This window comes from Aureobasidium pullulans (genome assembly GCF_000721785.1).
Source record: "Aureobasidium pullulans EXF-150 unplaced genomic scaffold scaffold_2, whole genome shotgun sequence".
NCBI classification, from domain to species: domain Eukaryota; kingdom Fungi; phylum Ascomycota; class Dothideomycetes; order Dothideales; family Saccotheciaceae; genus Aureobasidium; species Aureobasidium pullulans.
Genome location: NW_021941022.1, coordinates 1,629,171 through 1,653,858, shown reverse-complemented (window position 1 = coordinate 1,653,858; position 24,688 = coordinate 1,629,171). Strand labels below are relative to the sequence as shown.

Here is a 24,688-nt window from a genome sequence, read left to right as displayed (position 1 = left end):
GAAGACGGTGATGGTCTGCTCAGGTTGCTATCCATAACCCCCCGATTGAACAGACTGTGACGGAACTATGTTCAGGTCTGCATTCGCATACGACAAGGCCGGTAATGCAAGAAGGCCACAATATTGTTGCAGCGTCTGGTGGTACCATTGTCGCATCTGAACTGGTCTCGTCACCTTGTGAGATCTGCAAGAAAAATGAAGACATCTAGATTCAATATAAGCGCACCAAGCTACCTACTGTACACATACAATTCAACAATTCCAAACATTGCCCAACAGAGATCAAACAAAACTGCCAGTTGGCCGCACGCCATATGACGCTTTCATCTTCTCCTCACAGCATGACCAGAGAAACACCAAGAAGTGCAACCATGAGATATCCTGCACTCCGGCCTTGCGAGCGGTTTGCTCTACTTGTCAGCCCACTGGGTATAGCTGTCGTTGACGGTCCAGTTGAAACTGAAGAGCCACCGGTTGTTGACGTTGATTGTGTAGCTCTGCTCGGGGTTGACGACATTACGGCAGCGGAACCACTGGCTACTGAAGCTCCACCCGCTCCGGAAGCAGATTGACCTTGGGTAGAGCCTTGGGAAGAGCCTTGGGAAGAGCCTTGAGATGAAGTAGACGAGATTCCATTGTTCGTGACCGGTCTGCACTGACAGAATAGAGTTTCTTTGCTGTTTGGAAGAGTGACGAAACATCTGTAGTCCGTACCATCGCTCTTCGAGACCGAGGTCGAGCCAGCAGTGCAACTATCAGCGCCCGAGAAAGTGTAGGGGATTGCTTCATCGCAGCCGCCGGTCGTGTAACAAAGGTATTGTTGGCACTCGCATGGTCCTGTGAACGAGGTAGTGGTCCAGCTCCCAGAGGGCGAGTTTGAGGACGAGTCGCCCGATGAGGATGAGTCTGATGATGACGACGCGACCGAAGACGATGAACTTGCAGCATGTGAAGCACTCGAGGACGAGCTCGGTGGATTTGATGCTACGAGATTGACATCCGGTCCTACAGGCATGGACAAAACTGATTCGAGAACTTGTGCATTTGAATCGAAGACACCAGAGCAGTATTGACTGCCAGTCATGGAGTCGACGGATCTGCCTTTGTCGATACGGTCGACGCTCTCGCCCTTGATAGTCTTCACTAAACAGTTTGTTCGATCGGTCCAATAGTATGCCGTTTGGGCCGAGGAAGTCTGACAAATGGTGTTGACGTCGTCAAAAGTGTCGGTGTATATGATGCATGAGCAGCCAGTGTCATCGGTGTAGGCATTGTAGTCGCAGACATCCGTATTGACGCGGTATAGAGGAAAGGTTGCACCTTGGGGCGTAACAGCAGTGCTGTCTAGTTTGTGGGCCATGCTGTATGGAAGATTAAATTTTTTGAGAATGAAGGGATGATCAGGCTGTTGGTACTAAGGACGCAGCCTGGAGGTGATGAATATCATAAAAGCCAACGCACTACCTACTCTTATAGCATTCCAACTGCTAGCCAACACACCGGGCAATGCCTCATGATAGAAATGAGGTCTCGGTCTAGATTCATTGCAAAGCCATCTTTTGCGTTGAGGATACCAAAACCACTCGATACAATTCTCATAGACCTCATGATTCACAGTCTTGCTCAGCTGGGCTGGACAAAGAACAGTGAATCATGGTACGAAGATGTCCGGTGCTGCATGTGACCTGCTGATCGGATTGAATGCTCGCACGTTGCAGTGTGCAGAGCCTCCGGAGTCTCCGCGAAGCCTCATCATGCAAGTTCTCAGCTCCTCGGCGGGCGGTATTGATGATTTCAGCCGCACGACGCGCTCGTTCAAGGATAGTCCGCCATACGTGCTATTTTCGTGCCCGCTTCTTTTGGCACTGACTGAGGTAAGTTCTGGACCTGATACGACTTACTCGCGAAACCAGACGGCACAGAAATACTCTTCTACGACGAGCGGCAGCGATCAGGATCACTACGAGTTTATAACATGTTCATTGCAAAAATTAGCAGCGAATTGAAGAAGATTGAGCGTGGTCGAGCTGAGTAGGTTGACAACAATAAGATCAAAGTGTGGTTGCCTGAGCTATTATTGATTTGAATCAGATTCTTCCCCTGACGGGTTTGACTCCGGGGGGGCTTGGCACAAAACGCCATCCAATTTGAGCTTCGTTCGTTCTTGCTCTACTCTGCTTCATAAGCCTCACTGAGCCAAGTTGGCGAGGCTTGCTGCTGCTTGCATATCCCCTCTTCAGCCTAGTGTTGAGACAAGGGGTATACCATTTTCTTCTCACCTACAGTCACACGACCGCTTGGGTCACTGAAATTACCATATCGAGCATGCCGTCCTTCGAGCTGAACCATTCACGGATAGCACATTGTGTTGAGATCGGCTTCCCCGATAGGCCATGATTCGACCTTCTCGTCCGTTGTATTACTTGTCTTGTACTGTACATCCCAATTGGTATCGGAGAAACATGGCCGTCATTCCCTGCCTTCTCACTACTGCGCATCCACGCTGCATCTTTCGTACGGTCCGATTCGTTCTAGATCTCGACGGCGTTCTTCAACAAAAACCAGAGTTACTTTGAGATTGCTTTATGGTGTACAGCAATCAGACTTGCCATACGTGCGTCTTGCTGAGGCTGAAGCGCGCGATAATGAGGGGTATCAATTTTGGTTATATGAGGCAAGTATAAGTTCTCTACAGGAAGACAGGAGTTTCTCTACCTCTTATTGATTCCAAACTCCATTCACCTGTTTTTATCTGCCCAATGTCGTCTCCTGTCCAAGTCAGTACGGGGATCTGGACCGACTGGTCTCTCGGCCAAGTCCAGGGACTTACTGTCACGCTTCGCTCGCAAGATGCAGCATTGCTCACCGCCTTCATCGCCATCTACATTCAAATCGCCAGTTCAGGAAGCTGGAAAATCGTTCAATTTATCATCCATCAAATCAGAGCTAGCAAACAAAACGATGATGAAGATGCTTTGTTTCATCAGCAGCAAATCATACTTCGCAATTCTTCATCACCACTCTCGGCATTGACCGATCTGCTGAGTATGGCGTGGGCATGGCGGCGCTTCGCAGCCTCGTTTAAGAGGTCTATCGTTTTGGTGCTGTTGGCCTCCGTCCACTTCGCTGCGTTCGCAATCGCATCATTGTATTCATCCCGCATCTCTTCTCTCTCAAGCCAGCATATGTTGGTAGAAAGTTCGAACTGTGGTACGTGGAGTTTTTCAGGAGACTTCCAGGATGAAGACGTACAGAGCCGAATTATCAACGAGACAATCACCGCAGCCGCTTATGCTCGAGGATGTTACAGCAGTAATCGGACTGATGGCCAGTGTGGAGGGTACGTCAACTCGAGACTACCTTGGACAGCACACAGTAACGCTGCATGCCCCTTCCCAACCGGGCGGTGCAGAGGTGATACGGGCGCTTACAGCATGGACACTGGACCTCTGGAATCATTCCGGGCTTTGGGCATTAATTCAAAGCCCTCAGATCGAGTGACTTATAGAAAGGTCACAACATGTTCTCCAATACATGTTGATTCCTTTGAGAAACTCGAACAGACATCAAGTCCCAACGGAACTCTCCCGGTTGACAGGCTGTATCTGGGACCATCAGCGTTCGGCCTTCTCGAGTACACCTATCAGTACGCCGTGGAGTCTGTCCGTGATGGGATTGGTTATGGGTTGAAGTTAGTGCTTTCAACATCTATTTGTTCATCAATCAAGGCTAACGAATTCGTAGTACCTTCTTGTCAAATCCTCTTGTGAAAGGTGCATGGCAACCTGTGGACGACTTGGATCGCGCTGATGCCGACACTTCGATCTTTTTCCTGAATCAGAACAGTATCAGATACAACACACCGGTCTTTGATCCTATGTTCGAGACAGGACCCGTCGAGGATGCTGCTGGAGGAGACCAAAACGTTGGCTACTATTATACTACCGTCCTCAGTTGTATCGACCAGCATCAGTTCTGTAGCCCGTCTATACAAGGCAGTCAAGGCGCAGCAAAGACCTGCACGCCGCTTACAAATTACGTCGATGCCATCTCGAATCTTTCGACGCTATCTTTAACCGAAAAGCAGGCGGCAGCTTCTAGTCGAATTACGAGGGTACTGAAGTACCTGGATATGCACTATGCAGTATATGGTCGAGGAGCATCCGCTTTGAGAGCAAACGAGCTCGTGAGGCATGGTGACCAAGCATTGGGCGGTGCAACTTTGATCACTTCGCCGTCTTTGCCTGCAAATCATTGGCAAACCGAAGTGGATCTTTGGTTCGGCGTCACCATGGCTAGGCTACAGCAGGCAGTTATTGACTACGCTACTGGACCTTCCGATCTTGGCTCAGATGGGACCGTCATTCCTCCAACTCCTGGTGCGGACCAAGCGCTATGCCATGAGCAAAGAGTGCCTAAGAAAAGCGGATATCAGAACTTCAGCATCCTGGCGATATCGATCGTGGTGTTTGCGTGCACATTGTTGATCGCACTTGGTTTTGCTGTACCGGCACTGTGTGCGCGCTTGCAAAAAGCCCGCAACGAAGGAAGCCGACCCAGGCTTGCATGGATTCTGGACTACACCTTGCAACTCCATCGCATGGCACAAGAAGGACGTGGTTGGGGTGATGGTATCTGGAAGAGTTGCGGCGAAACCGTACCTATCTTGACAGAAAAGCCTCTGGGCAAGTACGTATTGTGTTCGCATGAAAGGATCGAGGCAGCGCCAACACCAGACGATTCTGACTCCAACAGAGAGGTGGTAACTCCAAAAATGCGTTAGGGGCAGGCAACATATTTTTGGCGGTTTTCAGAAGAGATTATTGAACTCATGTCTTTTACTCTTGCGACAGTCGTCGTTCATTCCCAGTGTGCTGTTCATGACTCTCGAACCCTCGATACCCTCCGCAGTCTCCCATACCGATCTCTGGTATCGACTTTGTTGACTCTCAAAGCCAGGAAGCAGATTGAGAATGCAGTGAAGATAAGTACATTCCAGTGCCAACCGCCTTTCATGTAATAAATGAATGGTCCGCCAAGAATGGCGGTGAGGAGTGTGAGCATATCGACAGTGTACACTACATTTCTTGCTGGGGTAACAAACAACACTGGCCCTGCGAAGTCCATCCTAGAAGATCTCGGTGAAGTGTAATAAAGATGGGCTACTCAAGGTCGGATGGTGGGCTGTCCCCGTGTCGAGGACGAGACGCGGAGCTGTTTTGCCAAGGCGGCACTCGCCGAACAGCAATGCCTTCGTCTTCCGCCAGATAGAAACCTCGACCATCTTTCTTCACGTTTCACCAAGGCTTGGAAAGATTTGTACCGACAATTTGCAACTGTGCTTGTCTCTGAAATGGAACAATTTTTCCTGGCCGTCATTCGCCGTCGACATGCCGTGATGCCGACAATGTTCTACAATTCTTCCACCGTTCCTTCGACCCTTGAGCTATCCAGTTCCGGTATACCGACTCCTTCCACTGAAACACCCGAGACCTGGCACATATTCACGTGTAGAATCAGCGGGCACACGTGTAAACTGTGCGTCATCAAGACAAATCAACAGCACTTTCCAACACAAATGCTGTGCGTTCAAGGAAAACGGGTGTAGAAGTACCTTGTACCTATAACGGTAGCTCTGTCTCAAAGGATAGGTCAACGCTATAGGGCTGAAGGTTTCGTAGCCGCTGCTCCGGAACCTCTCAAGTCGCTGTCTCACACCGTTCCCCTCAACTTCCCTTCGTTTTTGAGTTTCTCTTCTCCCTCGGACGTCTCACACTGTCGCTGTTTACCTGAGATTACCGTGGAAAACCTGTGCAAATGCCAAGTCCTTGATGAAATAGACAGATTATTGATCATTTGAGTGCACACTCCAGAACCTTATGCAGATTTCTCATCTGCATCATCACCATCACTGAGCTCATTCAACACTATCAAAACAACATGGACGAAGCATATATAAGAGGGAGAGCGTCGCTCCTCTCAAGGTAGTACTCAAGTCAATACAAAATCATCTCAGAGCTGCTATCACTTACAACAGAACAGCGTTCCAATCCGTAATCAAATCACCATGATCATCAAACCTCTCTTGTCACTGGTCGGCCTCACCGCACCCTCCAAGAACATATGGGCGAACACAACGAATGTGTAAGCAAACTCTACAGGATCGGGTCATATAGAGCACAGCTAATATTGCGTTTAGCATTGCATTCGGAGACTCTTACTCATATGTTCTGGGCACATCGGGACGTCAGAACTACAGTTTCATTGGAGATTATCAAAACCTCGGATTTTCAAGCCAAACACTTTTGAACAACAAGATTGTCCAAAGTCAAACCAGCACAGCGGAAGGTGGTCCGAACTGGCTTGAGCACCTCACAGGCTGTGGAGTCAATGCTGGCACCACCTCACCCTTGGACTGCAACATTCAGCTTTGGGACTTCGCATTCGCTGGGGCGGATATTGGAACACAGTACACTCCTCGACACAAGTACTTCACAGTTCCGCTTGTGAACCAAACTCAACAGTTCCTTACATACGCCCAACCAGCTCTTGCCAACATCACTACTCCTGAATCTACCTTGGCTTCTTTCTGGATCGGCACAAACGACATCTTCGACACTGCCACCTCCACCGTCCCTTTCAAGACCGTCTACACGAACATGATCGCTACTCTCTTCGCCTCGATGCAAACCATCCACGACGCTGGCTACCGCAACTTCCTCGTCATGAACCTAGCTCCTCTCGACAAGACTCCCAAGAACGTCCTCAAGCGCCGCCCACTACCAAACACCAACATGGTTAACCAATTCAACTCCATCCTTGCCAACCAGGCCGCCGCTTTCCAGAAGAAGAACGCAGACTCCAATGTTGCCCTTTTCGACACCAACACCTTCCTCAACGGTGTCCTGAAGAATCCCGGACAGTATGGTATCAAGAACACTACCGGGTTTTGCGCAGCTTGGAACCAGCCTAATGTTGTCGCCAACGCTGGACAATATGGTTGTCAGCCCATGGATGAGTACTTCTGGTTCAACACTGCGCATTTGACCACGCATGTTCATGAGATCTTGGCGACAGAGGTGCAGAAGTTCTTGAGTGGAAGCTCATGAAATATGAAAATGTTTTGATTTCTGGCGCAAGGGTATAGACATAGACTTGAATGGCATGATAGAAGGATGATTTTCTGGTTTGTGTAGCGAAAGGTGTTGGTTGTTTGTATATATTGTTTAAAATCAACCACATTTTCACGTACGGCCACAGTCAGCTGAAAACTGGGCATCCCGTCCGCTCTGCCATACATAAGCAGTTGAATGGCAGATTAGTACTACGGTGGGTGACCACGTGGGAATCCCTGCTGCTGTACATTTTGTTTTGTCCATGCTGCTTTATCAATTTTCGCTATCGTTTCCATGTCGTCCATCCTGATTGTTTTGCGCCGTGATGTTTGATCCGGTGGTTTCAGGTACCCGATCATGCATGCAGTGCCCCTCCCTCATCTCCCTCTCCAGTATCTCTGCCACCTCTTTGCACCCTCTTCCCATCAAACCCTCTTAGATAACTTGTTTCTTAAAATCACTACCGGTAAAATTACTTCCCTCACAATTCATGGACCGCAACGAAATCTGTGATATCGAGGACCGCGTGGCACGTTGGTTATGGGTCGTCAAATACACCGAGATTCGAAGAACGAAACTCTGCAAGTGGGTGTCTAATTTTCACACTGAACAGCTGGAATGTCGAATCGATGGTCCTGACGCAAGCTTCGACAAACGCGGATCCTATAACATCGTCTGCAAGGTAATTTTTGACAAGACGGGCGAGGTTTGGGCGGTGCGTTTTCCCCAACTCGGCAAGGGGCTGATCTCCGATGAGAAAGTTATGTCTGAAGTTGCAGCGATTGAGACTGTTCGCAAACATACTGATATTCCCATGCCTGAGATCATAAGATGGGGATTATCAGAAGACAACGACCTTGGGCTTGGACCCTTCATCATCAGCACTTGGGTAGATGGCATCAGCCTGGGAGACGTCCTCGCCCTGCCTGATAACGATAGAATGCTACGAGGCGATCTCTCTGATACTACTATCGAACATGTTTGGCGGCAGATTGCTCACTTCATGTTCCAATTGTCCTGTATAGATTTCGACCACATCGGGAGCTGTTCAGCGATACCACAACGCCCACTGACTATCAAGTCAAACCACATATTGGAGTCAGGTGGCGTGGACATCTCTTGTACGTCTTATAGCTTACACACCCGATAGCATCGCTAACGCATACTTTGTTTTAGGTCCTGCTAGCACGACTTTCACTTCCTCCATTGACTATTTCAAACACATCGCTGACCACGATCTACGGCAACTACACGAGCAACTAAACTCTGTCGATGATGAAGAAGACGCAAGACGGAAATACATCAACTGGACTGTCTTCCGCCGACTCATTCCTCGGTTCGTCCATCTTGACAACGGTCCTTTCAAACTCATCTGCGACGATTTCGGTCCGTTCAACATGATGGTGGACAACGCCGAAGATCTCAACATCGTTGCAGTTCTAGATTGGGAGTGGTCGTATGCTGGTCCGCAAGAGCTCTTTTGGTCACCACCTCTGTGGCTGCTCGGGCAACCTCCAGCTTCATGGGAAGATGGCCACGATGATTCACGCTTGTCGAGGTATAACAAATATCTGGATATTTGGATCAGAGTAATTCAAGAGGAAGAGCAAAAGGTGCTGGACATTAGCACCGGCGACGACCATGACAAGGAGCTGCCTTCTGTTCTACTCCGGAAGCAACGACAAGACGGTTCAATGTGGTTTTATCACATCATGCAAGAAGCCTTTAATGGGCCAAATTCTATACCATTCAGTCGTCTACGAGAAGCTGTTCCTGACTTTGAGGAGTTAACTGTTGCGGTCTCCAAGGAAGATACAGAGGCTTTTGTCAAGATGAAGATGGAGCATAAAGACCGTTACGAGAAGGATCTGGCTGAGATCAAGGAACGATATCGTGGTGTGCCATACATGCAAGGATAAATTGCGACGGACTAAATTCGCTCGCACTACCATCTCCACTCTACCCTTCGAGAATTCGCAGATTGCATTTCCATTCTTGGAATATTCCATCCGAGTCTCGGAGGAAAGCAGTCTTGAAGTTAAATTCGTTGTCATCCTTGGGTGTTGGGTGCATTGACAAAGACGCTACAACCTCCCCGTGTGCTAAACTCTGTCACTCTAGCCATCTCCTGCTGCCACGCCTAGAGTCGTCTGGCCTGTAAAAATGCACAATGTTTTTCAGATCGGTATAGGCGTCCGCAGAGAGGCTCCAACTATCACGCTCTCAGTGGAAGCTACCCTTGACAATGCTAAAATTGTGCTGTTCTATAGTTGTACGCGTGACAAAGTTTAGCACACGGGGGGGAAATCAGGAAGCTGCAAGGGAGCGCCAAATGCACCCAGCTTCCTCGGAATGCGGCAAGGAAAACCACTGTACCCGAAGATCAAGACGTAACTACGTAGCTTGTTCTTTCTATTCCGATCTTCAAACTCTCAACTCAACAGCCATGTCCAAGAGAAGCTTCAGCCCATTCAAAGAGCCTGCTCGTGGCTCTCGACCGCTCGTTCAAGAGGATGCACTGCTAGACTCTGCCTCAGCGGCGAGGAAAGGTACCATGTCCTTCTGTTCCATCACCAGCAACAGGCACTAACCGTCATCCAAACAGCCTTCCAAGACCGAGACCAGCATGTTGCAACCCTTCAAGACGAATTCGAAGCGCTATCAATGACCAACTACCAATATGTTCAGACCCTCGAAGACCGCGACAAGACAATCACTAGTCTACAACAACAACTCCAAGATCACGAGATCGTGGCCAAACAGCTGGCAGATCGGTTGGAAGATATCAAGCAACACGATATCCGACACAAACAAGACCATAAAACAATCGTCGTGCTAGAAGCCGGGCTCGAGAACCTCCGAGCGAAATACGAAAAGGTGTTGGAGAAGGACCACATACTAAAACAAAGGCTTGAGAAGAGCGAGGACGCGGTTGCAGAGACCGAGGTTGATAAAGAGCAAGTCGCTAAATGGAGGAGTGAGTGCGATGCCGCACGCAAATACGTCAAAGAGAACAAAGAGTTCAAGACCGTCAATACAGAGCTCCGAGCTCTACTTGATGCTGCAACGGCTGAACAGTCTGAAGATAAGAAACAGCTGAGGATTGTTGAGCTCGTGCGAATCAAGCAAATGTATGAAAGGGAGGTCAAGGAGCTCCGATCGACTGTTGAATTTACGCGGGCCGCTACCACTCAATCCTCACAGCATGAGGCAACAGAGAAGATCGTAAATCTAGAAGCCCAACTACGTACCGCACAAGATGATGCAAGAACCAAAATAGCAGAGCTGGAAGCCCGACACCATGCTGAGCAGGACGAGATAACAAAACATGCAGCAGAGCTTGAGGCTCGACTCGAAACTGCACACAACGAAACGGAGAAAAGAATAGTAGACTTGGAAGCCCAGCTCAGCATCTGCCGAAACTTACCAAGGACGACCGACCAAGACGCGACGGGGAAGAACGAGGCTCTCAAGAAATCACTGGCGACTGTGAAAAGCTACTTTTCCAGTCATCACACTGAGGACGAGAGTTCGCAAGAGATCATAGAGCTTACCCGAGTGAACCAAGTGAATGAAAAAGAAATTCAAGCTCTCAAATCGACCGTCAGGAAACTTCAGGAAGGCGCGACGGAGCACAATGAACCAACAAAGTGGATGCCGGAACCAGTAGCGGATATCGTCCTGAAACTTGAGCAAAACCTCAAGCGCATTGAACAGTGGAGCAGGAAGCACGCAACTGACAGTGTCTTGAACAAAGGGCTGGTCAAGACGCTCTTAACTTCTGAGAATCCAATGTCGACGCTGTTGATTGGCAGGTCGATGGCAGAAACCGCCTCTTCAGGAGCAGCGCATGATATTGACACATGGGTATTCGTTTCGATGGCCATCTCTGCAGTCGCTTTGCACTGCATCATTGGCGATCCTTTCTTCGCCTTCCACGGCGATGAAAATGATACAAGCATGTTTTCCGCTATCAATGCCGTAGGCATTGCTTACGTTATCCAGGAGATTGGATTCGGTAAGTGACTTGGAAGCGAGTGTGACACTCCAGCTGATCATTTCAGGCGACAAGGAAGGCTCGAATGCATGGCGCTGCCAGCTCTTTCGTCTAATCGAAGCAAGCACAACACACGAGACCGGTAATCTGAAGTATCAAGCAGCGAAAACGGGATGTGAAGTTTCAGCACGACTGGCGAAACACTGTATCCTTGACATGGTCGACTTTCTCAACCCATCAACGGAAGCTGTAGCAGAGCTGGCGAATATCTTTCAAGCGTATGCCGATATAGCTTGGAGCTTGTGGGCTCAAAAGTGGCACATTGATGTTCTCAGACCAGCAGCTCTGAACAGTAAATTACAGACGCAACGACTGGAGTACCGGTCCGATTCACCCTATATGGATGCGCACTCCTTGCACTTCCATGTCCTGGAGAATGACGAAAAGGCTCTGGACGGCAAGGAAGTCCTGCAAGTGATAAGTCCGGCAGTGATCGTGACGGGGACGGCAGATGGGAGTGATTACACCCGGGAGACAGTCTGGGCAAAGGCTGTGGTGTGGATGGGTTAAGAAGATAGGATCATGCTTCACGCCTCGTTCGTGTGTTGTTGACTGCCAACTAGGTGGGCCCATTGCGTCCAGGTTCGTCCAAGAGCAAAGGCGTTATCGTCGCTGGTAGCTTCCTCTCAAACGAAAGCCAGACATAGTTCAAGTATAGAAATTGACATGTCCCATGAACATCCCACCCAGAGGTCGCAAGCTGATTGACTGACAGAACACTACCTTGTAGGCAAGGGAGAAGGTGGTTCAACATATCATTCTCGCAGGCCTGTTGACCCAACATGCGGAGCTCCTCGCCGTCGCCGGGATGTTGCCAATTTGACAGGTAGTATTTCCCATTTAGGCAGTTGCTATGGTTTTCATGCATATGCGAGGCGGAGTGGCTTGAGAAGTGCCGCGCGGAGGCGGTCCGGCACTTAAAACGACAGCTCGTTCTGCATGTCTGAAGTTTCGTGCTGCATCAGCGTTCGGGTCACACGAACCGAGCAAGATATTCCGTGTGTTTGGCGTGTGGCGTCCGCTGCGTTGAGTTTATTGAATGAAGGAGAGTCGATGCAATGTCTGCACAAACATAACCGTCAACGCTTCATAGTGGACCAATGTTCCATTCTGTTATCAGCGCCGAAAGTGTTGCCCAAATCCCGGAGTGTATCTTATCTACTCAACATCTGTGAGTGACATTCGTGATATGCACACGCATTTGTTATTGCGCCTGTGGGCGTCCGATAGTGGGATTAGTCATCAAACCAGATCCGGTTGCTGTACATTCGGATCGTTTCAACATCGACAGAGCGGTGTGTCTCTGGTAGCGCGCCATTGTGACGACGAAATGCGAATGGCCGAATAGACGCGATAGTCGCATTGGCGGAAAAGTAGGTAAGCGCGATGTATCGTGATTGCCGCGTTTGTTGTTGGGAGTCCGAGTGGTCTTGACGGGAGGACGACAAGCATATATACTCACACATGAGAACATTTTCACATATCTATAGCAGGCGATGATGCGTTGTTGTTGAAGTAGAGTTTGCTTCTCGAAGCCCGCGAGATGTCCACGGTGCGAACCGGCGCTGTCTTGCCAAGAACATGGGAGAATTGCTGCGCAGAAAATCTGCACGATGCACGCCTTGTGTAACATCTCTGTTGTCAAGAGCCACCTGGCTGTCAAGAAGTGGCGACTGGAGGTATGACTCTGTGGACACGACACTGTGGGCTAGCTTTAGCGCATCGCAGGGCGAAAATGATCCGACCCTTCATCTGTCGAGCTGGCATCTCCTGTTCCCGTCAAAATCGGTAATATCTTGCGAGATGCATCTTGCATTCGTATCGAGATCCATCTAGCCCGCTGCCCAGGTTCGGTTGAGATTCTGATAGTGTTGAAGACCAGGTCGTTTGGGCGCATGTACCGCAACAGCTACTTTCACGACAGATTGGTGACGGTGAGCACCTGCGGAGCAGGTACCTATGCGGACGCGTCATGACATGGAGAAATTCAGATTGCATACAGAAAGCACGAACCGATCGAGTGCCTGCCTGGCAGTGGAGCAAAACGACAATCCCGCGACATGGCGCGATGGTGCAAAAGGCTGCCGGCACCGGGGCTGTCGGATCGTGCCCTACTTCTTGACTGCATGCAACTGTATTCGAACTCAAAAGGATGACCAGCCCATGGCTTGCCAATGGATAGGCATCTTTGGACGTGCTTGTAAAAGGCCAAGTCTCTAAGTATCGGAAGATAAAATAGACAACCGAAACAAGGTAGCAGATGCTGAGGGGTGGCCGTCACACGATGAGCTAGTCCCCTGGATGTCAGGTACTGTGGCAGCCCATGCCCGGTAGACGTATTTGATAAGGATTCCCCGGCTGGATGATGAGAGGAGCCACTGCTGTTGGAGATGTGCAGTACAAAGGGTTGCACGACAGACTTTGACTTGCAAAGCCTTCCCGCATATGTCACCGCACTCCATGACAGCTAGTTGGTCCTACCACCTCAGTAGCCGACCGTCGCAGCCTCTGAGTTATACCTGGAAATATTCAACAGTGCCACGTCTGTGTATGTCTGCCTTGTGCTCTTGTATAAAAGGTTACGCCAGCGCATGGCCTGTCCAGGCTATCCTCGACCATTCCTTCCATGGGCTGACTCAAGTTGGCATTTCTCGAGGAAGGAAAATCAACAAGGCTTTGCTACAGTTACTTTGAAGCAAGGAAGCTGATGTTATTGCATATTTGACGTGTACTCGAACGGTGTGAAAGCGAACAAGGAAATAGTGATCGACTCCAGGACACTGGAATGGATAAACGCCCTGATGCAGACCAATCTAATATACAATATGCTGAGCCTCGAATGTCCCATCCGTAAATCGTAAATCTCAGATATCATCCACTCCCGTATGTCGCCAAGTGATCACTCTATATGTCCTGGACGATGTCATGCATCTGCCGCATTCTGACGATGACACTGCTCTAAGACGCTCAAAGACCTAGAGCCTTCTGATCCATTCCCCGGTCTCATTAGCCGCATGACCCATGGGTGAAGGTGATACCGACCAGTCAAGATACGGTTGAAGGGTACCATACGGCGCCAGAAGGTCGCGATTCTCGTCGATCTTGTTGTCCAAAGGACATGCATTCGAGATGTCGAACATCTCTGCCGTGTTCCCGAAGTAGGATGATGTGTTGGACGTGGGCATATTCTGCGGAAGTCTTTGTTGTGCTGAGGATGCTTCGACTTGAGTAGTCGGAGTCTGGCGTAGTTGATGCGGTCGACGAAGATTACGCTGGCGAGCCATGTCTGAGGAAGGAGAAAGACCGTTCAGGGGTGAAGCGGCCAACTGCTGGCGACGAACAGATCGGCGAGTTGCCTGGCCGCCCTTGGCGCCTGCCTGAACGCGAATGGGTGCGGGATTGGGGTTTCGTTGCGTCTTACGCTTGCTGTCTTTACGGTAACGTGTCGTTGAACTAATGCCGTGTTCGACTGCATGTTGGGTAAGTCGCCAGTAGCTTGTCTTTTTGGTGCCTGCTTCTTGGTTGGGAGGTGGCACTCTTTCGAAAGCCTGCATCTCGTTAGTGAGGGCCCACTGAAAGACATTTCAAAAATTACGAACCGCATTCATAGACAAGTTATGGCGAACACTGTTCTGCCATCCCTTATTGCTGGGGTCTTGAGCCTTCGAACTATGAGTGCGGACCCACTCGTACAGGTCCTTGAGAAGCATTGTGTGATCATCTTTCTTCTCCATAAGGGCCTGTCTGAGTAGCTCTGCATAGCAAGGATCTGAGTTCTCGAGGCTGTCGTCAAGATCGCCCGGAGCAACCAAGCTCTCCATTTCGTCAGGCATAGGTGAATCAGTCCACTGCCTGCGACCATAAGCAGTCTCATCCGATGTGCTATCGTATTCCAAAGCAGGGACGTCTGAGATGGGAAGGATCTGGTTGCTGCTAGGATAGAAAGAGTTCGGGCTGGTACTACCAAAAGCTGCCAGATCGTTGCTTGAGAACTGGTCGATAGGTAGAGGTTCCTTACTGAAAGCAGCCGGTGGTAGTGATGCCGACGGTATACATTGAGTCGTGAAGTCTTCTTGCATGGGTTGATGAGGGAGCATCGCGAAGGACATGGATGGTTCTGTAAACTGAGCCACATCACTCATCCAGTAGTTGGGCATGACTTGGGTGCTCTGGTACACATCGTTGACTTGAGCCGAGGTGTAGAATCCAGCTTCGCCATTTATACCTTGCTGCAGTGGAGGATACTCGGAAGCACTGATACTGTCAGATCGATAGTGTTGGGTGATTGACAGTCGGTTGATGCCATCAACAGGTTGATTCCACCAATCCGACTGAGAAGTGTAGGGAACAGCATAGGAAGACATTCTGCGTGGTTGTTGTTCAGAGGTTGATGCTGCAAGCGCAGAGATAAAGATGCGACAGTCTCGCAACGAAGTGAGTCAATCGTGAGCTTTGATCTGGAGGATGAGAAGTGAATATAAATTGATCTAAGACATGTATCAAGAAGGATTGGAGGACCCTTTTATGCAACGTGACAAAGGCTTGGAATTGCACGAGGTTGGAGCTCCTACTAGCCAGTTATCACGATGTGACCAGTCAACGAAGAGATGAGTTCTTGCATCCAGTGATCAGACCGGTATTGAAAGAGAGATCCCGTCGAGCGTTCAGCACAATGCATGCTATTTCCAATACGCTCCTCCAAGCTGGCCTGAAATAATCATCAAAGAGTGGTCAGTCGCATGACAAAAAGCATCAGAGGGCTCATGTTAATCGTGCCACAATGGACAGCGGATATATCCCAGCAGGGGGTACAAAGAAGGCTTGGACACTATGAAGCTTGAGCATCCCGTGAGAGCGCAGCCCCATGGCACACTTGGTAGCCCTGGCGAGGTTCAATCACCAAGACGTGGAGAGGGTAACGCCCGAATGTTCCGGAAGGCATATCCGTTGTGCTGTGTGACGCATGCAATGCAGGTGAGCGGCTGCCAGGCACGACACACACACGCACTGTTCATCAGCACGAAGTTTAACCGGTCTCTATAGAATGACAGCATGCTCTTGAGGCAGACGGGATTAACCACCTGAGAGACATTGTTGCATGACATTGTACGCAATTAGGTTCACTTGCCTATCAAACAGAATCTAAGGCCGGCATTCATTGACATGAAGATTTGAAGATCTGTTTGATGTCAGATAATGATTTTGGGGGGAACGCAAACTCTACGCTACCAGATGTCTTCTGAAAGGATTTCATCATCCCAGATCGGCATAGAAATACCACAGTGCACTTGCTAACCACTGATTGGCTCCATGAGCACGGGCGAGCCCTTGTCAAAGCGGCATTGGGTCTACAACGAAAGCATGCTGAGGTGCCGGGTACAGACATGCATGAAGCCGAGCCCTGCAGCAAAGGCGTTGATGATACACATGTTTCGGACCAACGAGTGTTTCTGAATATGCATGATTTGGAATTGACATGCAACGAAACGTGATGTCGTAGTTGGCTGTCGTGCTCGCTCCTGGGCAGCAGTTGACGAGCTGTCGTATGCTGGTATGAAGCGCATATGTGGCGAAGCAATGCTGGCAAAGCTCTATTTTCTGTAGTAGATCTTTTTGAATTGGAAGTGCAATTGAAGAATGCCCTGAGGTAACATGTCAGAAAAGCTTGGACTAATTTGCATTATGATCTGCAGGAGATCGAGCTACAGCGTTGCAGCAACACGCAGGTGCGGGAAAACACTGCGTTCTCTTTCAACCTCGTCAAAGCGCACTCCAAACATGCAGTGCACTCTGCCCTTCCGTTCTCGAAGTTGCAAAAGCACTCGTCCAGAGCAGGTTTTGAGAACAGAACAATTCGCCTTTTACGCTTGGGGAAGGGAGAAAAAAGAACAATGCGACGTACCTTGTCGAAGCTGCTTCTGAAGCCACGCTCTCTCTTCGCGCTGTAATCCCACTCTTTGTCTACGATGCGGAAAGCGATGTCTTCGTATGGAGGGCCAGCAATGAAGCGAATGAGGCAAGTATCCTCAGCTCCAGCGGGTGCGAAAGATTCGCCTCGTTTGCGACCATTTTCGCGCTCTATGCGGAAAGTTGGTGCTTTTGTCGAGTCGACCAGATCGGGGTAGAAGATGTTGAATTTGTAGCCTTGCACAACCTTGGGAGGCAAGTTTTCGTGGTCGTAGTGAGTCTGATTGTATTTGTTCCACTCGTAGCCCATCTGGACTCTGTTGAAGTAGCGAGGCTTCCTCGGCCGGTATGTGTCAGCCCATTTGGGTCTTCCAGATGAGACGTCCTCTTCGGCATTGAAAGCCTCTTCGTTATCGTTGAAGCCCCTTGCGGCCTCTCGATCATAAAGCGCGCTGGTGACACGGGACATGTCATCACGCTTCTGCTCAGAAGGCACAGCAATATCGGTACTCGATGTTTTGGCGCCATGACGAGTCGGAATGTAGCCGAGCTTGAGGATTCTGCGTCTGTCCTGAAGCTATCACAGGGTTAGCACACTACTACCATGATATTGAAGCGAAGCGATGGCGTACCAATTTCTGCTTGAAGTCGTCCTCGTCCAGTGAGACCAAGGCCTTGTCTTCAGGGTTCAAGCGCAGTAATGGCTCCGGATCCAGTGCGGCGTGTGACTCTGGAACTGGAAGCTGTTCTCCAGTACCAGTCAGAGAGGCAGAATTCAGCTTCTCTCTGACTTGATTGCGCAAAACCAGGGCTTCTTGTTCCTGTTGCTGTCGCAAGGTCTCCAGACGGGCACCCACGACAGACTTGGACACTTGGCGTAGCCTGGCCTTGGCCTTGTAGATTGACAGACTCTTGAGCAGGTTCTCCCAATAGTCAACATCGATGTCATCATTGGACCTCAATTTGGCCTTGACCTGCTTTTCCAGAGTCTCTAGTTGTTCGTGCGTCTTTGGAGCGAGTAGGCGATCGATTTCCGGTGTGACCGAAGACATGCCGCGTGCGGTTTGGAGCTTCCCGGGAGCAGCGCGCCGTCTGTCTTTGCAGATGACCTTCATTGTCTACCAAGGATGGTCAGTTGAGTGTCAAGGCGATTGCATGGATGAGCGAACGTACATTCCAGAAGTCGCGGTTACTCCTGCTCTGCTCGAGGGCCAGATATGTGTCGATGCCTTTGTCCAGCTCCTCCAGTTGAATGTCGTCAAGGCCCTCGAAGACGGCTTCGGGGTCGACGGTGGGTAGTTCTTGGTCATCGTCGTCGCTGTCGTAGCCGTTCTTCGTGGCATCCAAGGCGCGTAGTGTGACTGCCAGCAGATCGATGGGGTCGGCTCTTCCAGCACGGGCTCTGATGATGGCCTTCTTCTTTGCCTGCTTGAGCACGAAGCGGTCTTCGTCAGCGACCCAAGCATCTTCTTGGGCATCGGCGGCGCTTCGTTTGGCTGGAATGCTGGACCTGGGCTGGCCGCCTCGTCGCATAGCCCCGGAGTCCATTGTTGTTCTCGGCGCTGTCGTCTATTTGCGCAGTTTCTTCCAAGCTCCCAAAAGTCCTTTCAATTATTGAACGATTCGAAATAAATCTTTTGGTAGCAAACAAGTCTCGGTCCATTCTAAAGTCCAAACTCCAGACTCGGCCATCTGACTGACGCGTGCCAAGGCTGAAGCTGTTGCCAGTGGCCAGCCCTTTTTCAGCTTCCCAGCCACCGAGTTTCACTTGGTTCGCGTTTCCATCTTGTCGCGATATCTGAGAGAGCTTCGTTCTCTGACTCCCCTCATGATTCACGCACTTCAACATGGGCACCGAGGGACGCTGGGAGCTACTCAATCTCAACCATGAGGGGCTGCCCAAGCTTCTCGTCAAATATGTTATCGGCGACACAGGCTACACAGTATCCATTACAGATCTTGCAAACATATGGATTGAGAGTCTCTCCAATTTTGAAATCACTCGCAATGCCGAGACCCAGAGTTGCAGCATCAGTCCAGGTGATGACGCCGGTCAATTGCAAATATTACTGAAGCAAATCCGTGATATTCTCAGTCACAAGGACGGCAGTGTTCGCATAGCCTTGCAGCCTCCTGATGATCTCACTCTTGCACTGAAAGCACCGCTACCCTTTCCGTTGCCTCCATTCGAATGGACAATGGTCCTGACAAAGGCTACTTCTACCCAGGTTGTGTCTGAAGTCATATCACCACTTCTTCTCCTGGCACACCAGCAACAGCAGCAGCTCAATTTTCTGCTTGGCGAACTTCGACACAAAGATCACGCCATGTCGAGGCTTCTTGACAAGATGGAGGCTACGAACACTGATCTTGGTTCCGTCTTTCCTGGTGTCTCGGCAGGCAGGAACTCTCAGAGATCGTTGAAAAGAAATCACGTTGCAACCCGCGTACCAGGTCTTGCTCCTTTTCAGCCCGGCTCAGAGCTGCAGCACAGTGGAGGGACACCATCTAGTGACAGTTTGTATTCTGTGCTTCGCGATGCGTCTGCAGATGTGGCCCCGATCCTGACCGAGCCGTCTTCTGGCCAATGGTGGCAGGACATGGCAAAGCAGCAAGCGAGCATAGCAGTCAATGTGCCTATGCCTACAGATATGGATGATGACGAGACAGACGATGATTTGGACGGCTTTCAGGTAAGAAATTCTGAGTCTTTCCAGAGCTTGACTGACCATGTGGCCAGACGCAGACGATTCCAGAGCAAATACAAAGACAGATGCCTGCTGATATATCGTCCCCAGTTCGTTCATCCCGACGCAAACGAATGATTGCCTCTGCTCATGACGAGAGCACTGACGATGGACGAGTCACTTCGTCGCCTCCCCCCATCCCTGGTAATCGCCGCCTTGGCCAGACAGAGACCCCCGCGCCTGATAGCCCGAGTAAGCGATCAAACACTCAGACGAGACGTATAGGAGCTATCGGAGGTAGATCCAGCTCTCAGGCTCTGCCACCATCTTTGCCGCCTTCGTCACCACCCAAGCCGCCTAATGAGGATGATGCCGACCGAGGCTTACGATCAAGAGTGTCGCCAACTCCATCCTCGATGCTACCTCCTCCAAGTCAAATGACTCCTTCGCGAAGACGTAGACTTGGTGGCATCGGACGTGGAAGCTCTCAGATGCAGCCGTCCCAGCCATCACTCAACAGATGGTCTTCCCAAGCTCAAGTCTTGCCTTCTTTGGAGGAGGAACAGCATCGCGACAACGAACTCAATATTGGCCTTGACTCTATATCTCGTGAGAACGGCGAGGGTAAAGCTGAGGTCCGACAAACCCGGGCTACAAAGCGGAAAGCGAGCGAGGAAAGAGAACCTAGTCCACGGGAGACATCGGCGGAGAGGGCGGACAGGAAAAGAAATGAGTTGAAGCAGAATTTGAATGAGAAACCAAAGGCACCAGCAAAAAGGAAAAGGCGGTTTTAGGCTAAGTAACGAATTCACTACTGCGATGTCTATGAAAAGGCTTCCCTCTCACAAAGTACTGGATGATGAGTATGAACAGGTAAGGTACCTTGAACACAGGTAGAGCATCGAGAGTAGTTGTTCCGATCACTGCTGCTGTAGATGCAACTGATTCGAGACTGACAGATGTGCAATGCTTTGGCAATGGTAGAAGATTTCATTAAGCCCGAGGTACTCACCTCTTCTCGATGCGCATGACTTTGGTCGCCGGGGTATTGCGCGTTATTGCGATGGTTGAATGCGATCACTGCGACGACCTGAATGCCGAGGCCGTGAGTGTGATGGTTGATGTCCTCAACATTCGTCACTATTCCGTTTGTGCATTTCTGTTTGCATGCACTCACCCATCCCGCATCCATTCTACCGCGCATCACGCTGACACAATCGATAAACATTCAACAGCATTGAATGAGCGCATCCATTGTTAGCCAAGCTTGATTTGCAAACATGTGCCAGTATCAATACCATTATTATGGTCATTGTCAGCACCAAGAGTTTATTCTCGTCAAGTTTTGTGAGCGCGCAGCACCTCTAGCTCAACCCGAAGAGCAGCAAGAAGATATCAAAACAGAAGCCGCAACTGTCCAAGCGCCTCCCGCCGACGAAACATCTACCTCTTCAAGCGCAGCCAACTCCCAGACTCACTCACCAACCGACAATCTCGGTGTATCATTCAACAACCACCATCCATTGAGCAACATCTTAAAGATAGTAGATAGGTCAGTGAAACCATCAACCATCTGACTGGCGCCTCATATTGACATACTCCAGCAGTATGGCTCATCCTTCAGAGGCACCCAGGTTCGTGCTCTCTTTGGTACCCTGCCCGTTTCGAAAAGATTACTGACTTCCATCAAGCCAATTCAGCCAAGAACTCGACGACGAAGTAGACAGTGTCTACAACGAATTCATCACTGGCGGCAAGCCTACCGAATACTACACTAGTATCGGAGCACAACTGCAGGCAGTACTTGACGCCGTTCGTCGTCTCGAACAGCAATCCATTCCAGCCTCGGACTTTGACTCGGGCCGCTCTTCGGCAGCTACAAAACTTCAGCAGATTCACGAGCGAATCGATCGAACAACCTCTCAATCGTCCTTGGTGAGCGCCTCGAGCAGCCATCTGGTGCCTCTTGATGGCTTCCCTGCATTGTCCATTGCAGTCAACACTCGTAGCAGCGAGGTCCCATCACAATCATACGCCAAGGTTGTTAGAGACTCTCTTCCGGCTCAGCCTCAGCTGCAGCCCGTCCAGGCTCCTGTCGTTCAAGAAACTGTATCTCAGACTTCCTCGTCCGAGCTGGTCACTGTGTCTCGCCCTCCTTCTGACCCGGAAGACGAATGGTGTGTTGTCGACCGATCAGGCCGTGGCACTCGCCCTTCCAAATCCCCCAAGCACGCCACTGTCGACAAGCGGCCCACTGATCGACACGCACGCAAGTCACTCCCACAGGCATGGATGATGAACGATGACGCCCAGCCTGTACAGCCATTGTCTGAAGAAGCCCCCAAGACGGCTCACGTCGCTTCTCACAAGCCACTGCAACGCACTGCACGAGTCAAAGGTCCTCACACTCAGCTCGCCACTCATCAGGCGAACTCGCTCAAGTCCAAGCCGAGCAAGCCTACGCTGTCCAGAGCTACAGCAACTAAGACTCCAAGCTATGCCTCACCTACAAAGGCATCCAAGCATCGCACTACTGGACCTCCCGATTCCGTCAGATCTCCCTCTCCTTGCAAGTCCAGATCCATCCGCGTCGACGCATCTGTGGGTACCGCCATCTCGTCGTCAGAGCAGCAACCACCCTCCCGCCTCGGGGCTGCTTCCGCTCTCGACAATCATCGTAAAGTTCTGGCAACACATGGGAAACGTCCAGTCACTCCGGCGCCAGTCACCCCGGCACCATTCTTCGGCCTGGATGGAACATTCGAGTTTGATCAATCTCACGTCTTGCAGGCTTTCTCTGGCAATTCTGGAAAATCTACCCGTCGCCCTTCAAAGAAGGCCAAGCTTGATTTGAAGATCACCATCCCTGATCCATCAAAAAGCTTGTCTCGCCCGCTCAGTCCGTCTCGGATTCCTATCGCCGTTCCTTCAAGCATACAATCCATGGACACCGATCCCAATCCTTTCGATCCTAAGCTCGCACAAGCTGTCGGACCTGGCGACATTGATCAGACTGCCTCAAAGCCTATCGACAGAGCATCTATCCTCGATCCTATCAGGAGACGTTTGTCAGGTGCTTCTTCGAAGAGTCAATCCCAGTCCAGCGGCTCTGACACCGAGCTACAGCGAAGAGACTCTGCCGTCAAACGCTTGATGGAGGCCGCCACTATGGAAGAGTCCGAGGGTTCTGTTGGCTCTGATACGACCGTCGAGATTACTACGCAGTCGAAGACACAGCAACCACGCAGTACCGCTGTCCCTGCTCCAGTCGTCCCTCTGAAACCGGCCTCTGCCATGTTGTTCGATACCATCAAGCAGACTGCTGAGGCTCACGCTGCTCGACAAGGCCTTGGCGAGGTGAAGGCTGCCAAGACTGCTGCATCATCCAGCGAAGCACAGCAAGCAAAGAAGTTGCATGAGTTCCAGGCTGCCTGTCACTCTCGACAGATCTCCTGCTCTTCCTCTCCAGATAGAGATCCTGCAGTGCTGAAGTGTGGCCCTGTGAAGTGTCAAGCCCCAAAGAAGGCCGAGAAGCAGCCTAAGCCTGTCCCGATTGTCACCAGCCTTCGTGCTACTGCTGCTCACTTTGTTCCTACACCGGTCTCAGACACTTTCGCACTTCCAAAGGAACCTGAACGTCAGCCCTCGTTCGCATACCCTCTTCCTCTCGGACCTCCTGCTCTGCTTCCATCTGGTCTTGGGTTCGCGCCCACCATGTCTCTACCCACATGCCCGCAGCCCGTGTTTCCACTTACAATGACTGAGAAGCCCATCCAACAAAGCTTGCCTCAGCTTCGTGGACCCTTTGATGGTCGTCCGGACTGGATTCCTCAGGACGAGTGGCTCAGTTACCCTTACGAGACCCAAACAGCAATCATCAGAGAGCGAAAAGAGAGAGGCTCCAGCTCTTCTTCTTCCGCCGGTCTTTCTTCAGCCATCTTCTCCAACATGGCCACCGGTTCTTCGTTCTCCTCTCCAGCTCTCCTTGCTGACCCCATGGACTTGAACAGATCCTACTACGACTGGGTGAACAGATTCGGCAGGGCATCGCTCCAGGCGGTGCCTAGACCAGAGGATGAAGAACGCAGAGGCAAGGGCTGGGATGTCAAGTCTGCCGCTCCCGGATGGCGTTATGGATGGCGCGGTGGTGATGGTCGCGAGATCTCATTCCAGGGTGATGGTCCTGTGGCCGAAAGAAATCCCAACGCACCCGTCAATTTCAATGAGCACGAAGGCGGGCGCCATGGCAAGGATGCGGCTCGTTCTGCTAAGAAAGGTCAACAGCGTGGTGGATACAGCTCGTCTAAGAGAACTAGAGATTCACCCAACAGCCGTGTCAAACAATGGGCTAGAAACGCCAACTACCCCTCTGTTCCTTGCGGCAGCTTCGACGTCACCCAAGCAATTGAGCATTTGCCTTACAGCGCGAACTACCCCGACGCTTGGTGTCACGACTGCTTCCCGGCACACATCTAAGGAAGCAGTAGCCTTGAAGGTCACGTCGTTACGAATGGGCAAAGGATGTGGCTCACAATTTCCTATGTTTATCGCTTTTCAAGATGGTTATTACTCGCATACAGAAGAAGCTGGACAAGCGGGATTATGGAAAGATACCCATTCACGACATGTTGTATTGCTGCTGTTTCGGTGGGTACATGAATTGGGTTATGGTTCTTCTGATTTCACGGATGTGGTATTGTTCTTCGAGCGTCGTTTTCAATGGCATTAATGATGATGCTCTCTTCTTTCCAAGTCGGTCTGTTGCAGAAGTGAACAAGATTGAAATGACTTCATGGTGGTTGTTATGCGAATTAGTGACAGTTATGAAGTCTCACGGATGTAAATTGCCGGGAAATGTGGAGAGAGGATTGAAGGTCTCGACCGCGGAGGATCTACGAAGATAAGTACGAGCGTTCGGAGAG

The 24,688-nt window shown here is 50.5% G+C and overlaps 10 protein-coding genes across 10 annotated transcripts; 6 read left to right on the top strand and 4 right to left on the bottom strand.

Annotated features, from left to right (window-relative positions):
* Positions 1–138: 138 nt before the first annotated feature.
* On the bottom strand, positions 139–1,699 carry M438DRAFT_384549 (uncharacterized protein). Its single transcript, XM_029908957.1, has one exon. It carries the CDS (start codon positions 1,358–1,360, stop codon positions 335–337), a length of 1,026 nt encoding a protein of 341 aa, XP_029765035.1. The 5' UTR covers positions 1,361–1,699; the 3' UTR covers positions 139–334.
* A 1,060-nt stretch (positions 1,700–2,759) lies between these two features.
* Positions 2,760–5,147, top strand: M438DRAFT_402645 (uncharacterized protein; the record flags this gene model as incomplete). The annotated part of the gene is made up of 2 exons (XM_029909608.1): positions 2,760–3,691; positions 3,745–5,147. 2 exons carry the CDS (start codon positions 2,760–2,762, stop codon positions 4,781–4,783), a joined length of 1,971 nt encoding a protein of 656 aa, XP_029765034.1. The 3' UTR covers positions 4,784–5,147.
* A 627-nt stretch (positions 5,148–5,774) lies between these two features.
* On the top strand, positions 5,775–7,198 carry M438DRAFT_93350 (lysophospholipase A). Its single transcript, XM_029910405.1, has 3 exons — positions 5,775–5,984; positions 6,043–6,144; positions 6,200–7,198. Exons 1-3 carry the CDS (start codon positions 5,941–5,943, stop codon positions 7,107–7,109), a joined length of 1,056 nt encoding a protein of 351 aa, XP_029765033.1. The 5' UTR covers positions 5,775–5,940; the 3' UTR covers positions 7,110–7,198.
* Positions 7,199–7,605: 407 nt separating this feature from the next.
* Positions 7,606–9,034, top strand: M438DRAFT_311549 (uncharacterized protein; the record flags this gene model as incomplete). The annotated part of the gene is made up of 2 exons (XM_029902473.1): positions 7,606–8,236; positions 8,292–9,034. 2 exons carry the CDS (start codon positions 7,606–7,608, stop codon positions 9,032–9,034), a joined length of 1,374 nt encoding a protein of 457 aa, XP_029765032.1.
* Positions 9,035–9,499: 465 nt separating this feature from the next.
* M438DRAFT_402642 (uncharacterized protein) lies at positions 9,500–11,936 on the top strand. Its single transcript, XM_029909607.1, has 3 exons — positions 9,500–9,664; positions 9,721–11,133; positions 11,180–11,936. The coding sequence occupies exons 1-3, from the start codon at positions 9,562–9,564 to the stop codon at positions 11,680–11,682; spliced, it is 2,019 nt and encodes a 672-aa protein (XP_029765031.1). The 5' UTR covers positions 9,500–9,561; the 3' UTR covers positions 11,683–11,936.
* Positions 11,937–12,208: 272 nt separating this feature from the next.
* Positions 12,209–12,968, bottom strand: M438DRAFT_93342 (uncharacterized protein). The gene has a single exon (XM_029910404.1). It carries the CDS (start codon positions 12,803–12,805, stop codon positions 12,377–12,379), a length of 429 nt encoding a protein of 142 aa, XP_029765030.1. The 5' UTR covers positions 12,806–12,968; the 3' UTR covers positions 12,209–12,376.
* Positions 12,969–14,654: 1,686 nt separating this feature from the next.
* Positions 14,655–14,993, bottom strand: M438DRAFT_265562 (uncharacterized protein; the record flags this gene model as incomplete). Its single annotated transcript, XM_029900036.1, has 2 exons — positions 14,655–14,720; positions 14,772–14,993. Coding segments are annotated over 2 exons (288 nt in total), but the record flags the coding sequence as incomplete, so codon positions are not given.
* A 1,712-nt stretch (positions 14,994–16,705) lies between these two features.
* Positions 16,706–18,735, bottom strand: M438DRAFT_93291 (uncharacterized protein). Its single transcript, XM_029910403.1, has 3 exons — positions 18,253–18,735; positions 17,712–18,197; positions 16,706–17,656 (listed from the first exon to the last, which is right to left on the bottom strand). The coding sequence occupies exons 1-3, from the start codon at positions 18,625–18,627 to the stop codon at positions 16,853–16,855; spliced, it is 1,665 nt and encodes a 554-aa protein (XP_029765028.1). The 5' UTR covers positions 18,628–18,735; the 3' UTR covers positions 16,706–16,852.
* A 129-nt stretch (positions 18,736–18,864) lies between these two features.
* On the top strand, positions 18,865–20,719 carry M438DRAFT_289513 (XLF-domain-containing protein). The gene is made up of 2 exons (XM_029901683.1): positions 18,865–19,772; positions 19,820–20,719. Exons 1-2 carry the CDS (start codon positions 18,927–18,929, stop codon positions 20,558–20,560), a joined length of 1,587 nt encoding a protein of 528 aa, XP_029765027.1. The 5' UTR covers positions 18,865–18,926; the 3' UTR covers positions 20,561–20,719.
* A 224-nt stretch (positions 20,720–20,943) lies between these two features.
* On the top strand, positions 20,944–24,509 carry M438DRAFT_311540 (uncharacterized protein). Its single transcript, XM_029902472.1, has 2 exons — positions 20,944–21,318; positions 21,467–24,509. The coding sequence occupies exons 1-2, from the start codon at positions 21,047–21,049 to the stop codon at positions 24,240–24,242; spliced, it is 3,048 nt and encodes a 1,015-aa protein (XP_029765026.1). The 5' UTR covers positions 20,944–21,046; the 3' UTR covers positions 24,243–24,509.
* Positions 24,510–24,688: the final 179 nt, after the last annotated feature.